Genomic DNA, 6,279 nt, shown 5'->3' on the forward strand with positions numbered 1-6,279 from the left:
TGACATAGATGTCTGTGTTTATTTAGAATATTCAGGGAAATTTCGGACATGAGAACCATTCCTGCATGTATAATATATGCTATAAGCTGGTTTGTCCTGACTCTTAATGGTTCGGTATTACCGTACTCTAGCTTGAGTGTAACAGCCAAAAGATTATAAAATATGAATCGTTCTAAGACACTAACTCAAAATACCACCGCCAATATAGTAAGTAAAGTCCGGGTTTACCAGGAGAAGCGATTATAAAGCAGTGCTTTATTAACGTAACAACAACAAGGACGATTATGTAAACATGAAGTAGGTAATTATGTGAAGCGGATTAAACCGCTGGCATAGGGACTGGCGCACCTGTAGTTTGTACGTGAAGCTTATCCTGTGAAAATGACTCAAGACGCGACCTGATTAGTTTACACGTCGTTGATAGACTAAGCGGTTCTGGGAAAATATCACGACCCGTCGTTTGGTGTGACATGGCTCTGGCGTTACCTGAGGGGGCAGTTGCCTGGGGGGTTAACTCTTTGGGAGAAGAGCCTGGAGAGGTGACATTAACGCGGTGTCCCGCATGCTGGATTAGCGCTAAGAGAGATGATTTTGAATTTGAAACTTCTATGTGGTAAAAATCGACTCTTTTAAGTCTCATTCATAAGCTGTTCCATCGTACGCGTAAAGTGAACGTGTGGCTTCTTAATTTTTTTACTCATTTCATTTGCGCTCTGAACCGTGAGAAAACGAGCCAGGGCGTCTTCTTTGCCCGTGTCCCAGGGTGATTACCACCCCTTCTCCCTTCTCTACGCTATTGCTGGTTTGTATATAGATATAGTTTGTCCTGCAAAAGACGAGTTTGGGCGGCGTTCGAACCTGGGTTGCTCTAACGTGGCATATATAGTTCAACTAATTCTGTCTAACTTTTGTAACGCTAGAGACTATTCAGAGACTTATGGTTATGAAGGCTTTTTATATAAGCCCCGAGTTTTAATTATCTAAATACAGATTACAATATTAAAAAGTCATAAATCTAGTAATTGTGTCTAAGAGACTTTACACGTGTATTTCATTGCTATCCAGTTTATAAGAACTAACTATAGGTCTACGCCAGGAACCGAGTTGTAAAAGTTGTAAAGTTCTAAAAATAACTTGATGCACCGTAGAGATTGATAATCCGCCTGGACAAACTTGGGCTTGGAAGGATCCATCAATTCAAACAAACTTCGCAGATAATTTATCTTGACGTACGATCCGACGTTTACCAACAATAAGACGAATTAACCTTTCTTTTGACAAGTCTGTCGAAACTGTAACAATCCCATTGGATCTATGAAGAAAGAATCTCTTAATGCTTCGTGAGCATAAGGTCTATCATCAATCTTGTGATTAATCAACCACGACACAAACCTACGAGCTTCGCTGTCACGAAGTTTCTCCAAATTGACAGAGTTTCCCTCCAAAATATTTTGCATCCAATTTATCTTTGATCCAAAAGGATGTTCACCTTTAGTCAAGATGAAGAAAGCAATCATACCCGCGACCTGAACATCTGATTTCCTTTTAAAAGGACCTTTTTCCCCTTTGTCTATTGCCTCAATTACCTCCGGTGGCATCCATCCAGGAGTACCTTTAGCAAATGTTTCAATTGTCGTGTCATCGTCATTTAGAACGCGGCTTATTCCAAAATCTGCCAATTTCATGCGACCTTCGATATCAACCAGGACGTTTGATGGTTTTAGATCTCTGTGCAATATTCCTTTACCATGAAGAAATTCAAGTCCTGATAGAATTTCCGTAATCATTCGTGGACCTTGCTCTTGTAGATGTTCAATATTGCATGCATGAACAAGTTCCCTCAAGTTTTCTTCGCAAAGATCAACAATAAGATACATGAAGTTATCGTCACGGTGAAAATGTCGATAGTTCACTATGAATGGAGAGTTGTTTGCTTCAATAAGACTCATTATTTCCTTTTCGTTCTCGACTGTTGTATCTTCACTTTGTAACAAAATTCTCTTGACAGCAACTTCGCTTCCATCCTTCATGAGACCAACATAGACACAAGAAAAACCACCATCGCCAATTTTGAATTCATTCTTTGCGACAAAAGCCTGCATTGGTGTTTCAACCTATGGAGAGAAAATTATAATTAAAAAACAACAGATTTTCTGTGGTGAGAAGAAAGAAGCAAGAAAAAGCTATCGAGTGTTTAAATAAATTAAGGCAATAAATCTGTAACAGTTTTCACAGATCACACGAGCCTGGTTAAACAAGTACGAATCCAAAAGCGCGTTTTCAAGCTACCACGTCGTGGATCGTAAACTTCCTATATTAACCTTGGTCACTGCCTAAACTCACTGAAACAACTTCATATATGTTTAAAAAATATTTACCTCTTCTAACCGGTTGCAATTCATTGTTTTCAACATCTGAATCTTCTCACGATGATTTACGGACCTTTTGAGGATAGTTGTAATTTCATCTTGACCAAGGTGAATACTCCATTCAACAACACTCATTTGCTTTCCTTCAACAAGAAATGTTCCAGCTCTCCACACAGCGATGTTCTTTTCCAACAAAAGTTTGAACAAAGCAACTGAATTTTTCAGAACAGCCATCTTCAGGATCTTAGTGCCAAGAGTTATAACAGCACCTTGTTCAACTAAATACTTGACAATTTCCAATGCACTGACACTGACAGCAGTTTGCAAGACTGTTCGCCCGTGAGAAGTTTTGCCATTTACATCAGCGCCATGTTCAACAAGATATTTTACCATTTTTAATATGCCTTTACTAACAGCGTAGTGAAGCACTGTCCACCCTACTTTATCCTTGCCATTTACATCAGCGCCATGTTCAACCAGATATTTTACCATTTCTAGCGTACTTTCACTAACAGCAGCCTGCAGCACTGTCCGTTCATAAATATCCTCTCCATTTATATCAGCGCCATGTTCAGCGAGATATTTTACCACTTCTAGCGTACCTTCACTAACAGCAGCGTGCAGCACTGTCCGTGCATAAATATGCTTCCCATTTACATCAGCGCCATGTTCAACAAGATATTTTACTATTTCTAGCGTACTTTCACTAACAGCAGCCTGCAGCACTGTCCGTTCATAAATATCCTTTCCATTTACATCAGCGCCATGTTCAACAAGATATTTTACCATTTCTAGCGTACTTTCACTAACAGCAGCCTGCAGCACTGTCCGTTCACGAAAATCCCTTCCATTTACATCAGCGCCATGTTCAACAAGATATTTTATAATTTCTAATATACCTTTACTAACAGCAGAGTGCAGCACAGTCAACCCGTTAGGATCCTTGCCATTTACATCAGCGCCATGCTCAACAAGATATTTTACCACTTCAAGCGTACTTTCACTAACAGCAGCCTGCAGCACGGTCCGTCCATAAATTACCTCTCCATTTACATCAGCGCCATGTTCAACAAGATATTTTACCATTTCTAGCGTACTTTCACTAACAGCAGCCTGCAGCACTGTCCGTCCATAAATTACCTCTCCATTTACATCAGCGCCATGTTCAACAAGATATTTTACCATTTCTAGCGTACTTTCACTAACAGCAGCCTGCAGCACTGTCCGTTCATAAATATCCTCTCCATTTACATCAGCGCCATGTTCAACAAGATATTTTATAATATCTAATATACCTTTACTAACAGCGGAGTGCAGCACAGTCCACCCTTTAGCATCCTCGCCATTTACATCAGCGCCATGTTCAACAAGATATTTTACCATTTCTAGCGTACTTTCACTAACAGCAGCGTGCAGCACTGTCCGTTCATGAAAATCCTTTCCATTTACATCAGCGCCATGTTCAACCAGATATTTTATAATTTCTAATATACCTTTACTAACAGCGGAGCGCAGCACAGTCAACCCGTTAGGATCCTTGCCATTTACATTGGCGCTATGTTCAACAATATATTTTACCATTTCTAGCGTATTTTCACTAACAGCAGCCTGCAGCACTGTCCGTCCATAAATATCCTTGGCATTTACATCAGCTCCATGTTCAACAAGATATATAACCATTTCAAGCGAACCTTCAGTAACAGCGTAGTGCAGCACTGTCCACCCTCTTTTATCCTTGTCATTTACATGAGCGCCACATTGTTCAAGAAAATATTTGACAATGTCTGTTTCACCAACATCAACAGCATGATGTAAAGCAGTTTTGCCCAACTCATCTTTGCAACTTATGTCAGCACCACAATTTTGAAGATGTTTCGAACCATATTCGCAGACACTTGTACTTCCACTTGCTTCGTGCTCCATGGAAATTTCTATTACAAACGTCAAGAACGTAAAAACGACACAATTTTATTTCGAAGGGGCCCTTGAGCGGTTAAGAATTTCATTTTTTCCATTGTTTCAAAGGTGAACAACATGAACAGTGGTTAATAAACCTAGTGAGTTTCGTTAGGATTGGGCGTTGTTCGACTTTCAGCAAAATTTTACTATCCGCTTGGAAAGAGGCTTTATAGCTGAAGCACACGAGATCTATCAGTTGAGCTAAACGTTACTTGTGGCTGATTGCTCAGACGACACACTACAGGCATTTTTATAGGTCAGTGGCTTAGCTTAGCAAAGAAGCACCATTGGAAGTGAAAAATAAATAGTGCAATTATTATAATAATGCAATTAGAAGGTGTATATTCATTCGTCCTATGCCTGACTGATTTGTTTGATCAGCGATTACTTTAACTGTATCTAAACAAAGTCATAGATTTATGAAGCAACACGCTATTTAAACTTCTAAGGACGGCTCTGTACAAATGCATGGGAACACGGCAAATATTCTACCTAAAATTGTCAGTCGTATTACAGCATTTTAATTCGTCAACAGGAAAAATGTAAACAAACACGTTCATTGGCTTAGAACGAAATCAGATTTTCAGACACACAACGAATAGATTTTCGTTCCTGACTACAAGACTCACTTTTTACATTCGTTTCTAGCAAGGTTGAGGTCTTTAAGGACCGTTTTTCTTTGCACGTTAAAAACGGTCAGACCTGTTCTTTTGTATTTTACTACAGTCCGCGATTACTTGTGCTTTAAGAACCTAGCATTAAATGAAATATAATTATTGTTATTTATAATTCTCTGCAATGCTCGAACTTTAAAGTGCCTATGTCATGTTTGGGGAAATAGACTTTTTAGATAGTTTAGACGATTTTAAGAACTTTTGCAAGATATTTGATAAGTCGAAAATTTCATCTGCATTGACTTTGAGGGCCTCAAAGTTGGTGATTTTGACCATTTTAAAGCCCTGGTTGAGTTGAGAAGCGAGAGTTCGCACGAGAGTTTTCCAAACTCTCGATGCGACGGTCAAACGAGAATGAGAGTTGATGAGAGTTGAGAACGAGAGTTGATTACCGCGCGCATTAATTTCGTCATTACTCCACTTCGTTTTGCTATTTTTTTTTTTCTGCCCGTTGTTTTCAGAAGATTTCTTTTTTTTTTGCAAAAAAATGTAAACCGCTGGTGGTTTTGCAACTCTCATCAACTCTCATGACCGATCAAACGCGCCCAAACTCTCATCAACTCTCATCAAAATTTGAACCAGTTCAAAGTCGATGAGAGTTGATGAGAGTGTACAAGAGTGTATGAGAGTTCGCGGTCACACGCAAGCGAGAGTTGCAACTCTCATCAACTCTCATCAACTATCATTCTCGTTTGACCAGGTCTTAACGTTTGACCGTGACCCTGAAAAATCGGTAACTAATGTCATGTGTGACGTCAAATCGGGAAGTTGCGAAAATAACAATAAGCTATATTATAGAAAATAAAGAGTGTTAAATTATTATATCGCGGATAAGCAAAGATTTTGTGTAAAGTTAGGTCTTTATGTGTTCGACATTTATTAATAATGGTGCAAGGATGTAACACTGCTTTGTAGTTCCAACACCGCCGATTTACGCGAAAGAATTGCGCTACCGTACATAGAATTTTATATGATACACCGCCCGAGGCAGAAGACGAAGGAAAGCTCGGTTTGACTTTTTTACGGTAACGTGGAAAATAAGAGCCGTTTGACCTTTGAGGAGTTCGATCAGAACATTTTAATTAAGGAAGATAAGATCGTCAGCAGTTATATTGGTATCAACGAAAGTTTTCGTGTAAAACAGTCTTAAACAGATTATCCGTCGTGGGACTTGTGGCTCATCGCTTGAAGTAAGACACAATAAGTATATCTGTGCGCCCGTCAAATTATTTTATATTATAACAAAACTAGCAGGACATTGTCTGCAAGATATCACC

The 6,279-nt window shown here is 39.2% G+C and overlaps 1 protein-coding gene across 1 annotated transcript; it reads right to left on the minus strand.

The window, feature by feature from the left end:
* Window positions 1–971: 971 nt before the first annotated feature.
* LOC114519500 (putative ankyrin repeat protein RF_0381) lies at window positions 972–5,176 on the minus strand. The gene is made up of 2 exons (XM_028539641.1): window positions 2,379–5,176; window positions 972–2,114 (listed from the first exon to the last, which is right to left on the minus strand). The coding sequence occupies exons 1-2, from the start codon at window positions 4,290–4,292 to the stop codon at window positions 1,263–1,265; spliced, it is 2,766 nt and encodes a 921-aa protein (XP_028395442.1). The 5' UTR covers window positions 4,293–5,176; the 3' UTR covers window positions 972–1,262.
* Between the last annotated feature and the right edge of the window lie 1,103 nt (window positions 5,177–6,279).

Source organism: Dendronephthya gigantea, unplaced genomic scaffold (genome assembly GCF_004324835.1).
Source record: "Dendronephthya gigantea isolate DGI-Jeju-01 unplaced genomic scaffold, DenGig_1.0 000013F, whole genome shotgun sequence".
NCBI classification, from domain to species: Eukaryota; Metazoa; Cnidaria; class Anthozoa; order Malacalcyonacea; family Nephtheidae; genus Dendronephthya; species Dendronephthya gigantea.

What these genes read in the sequence shown, in the direction of transcription:
- LOC114519500 (XM_028539641.1), bottom strand. Translation starts at nt 4,292, where the DNA reads ATGGAGCACGAAGCAAGTGGAAGTACAAGTGTCTGCGAATATGGTTCG. An exon ending in ATTGCAACCGGTTAGAAGAG is followed by an intron (nt 2,115 to 2,378) that starts GTAAATATTTTT and finishes TTCTCTCCATAG; the next exon opens with GTTGAAACACCAATGCAGGC.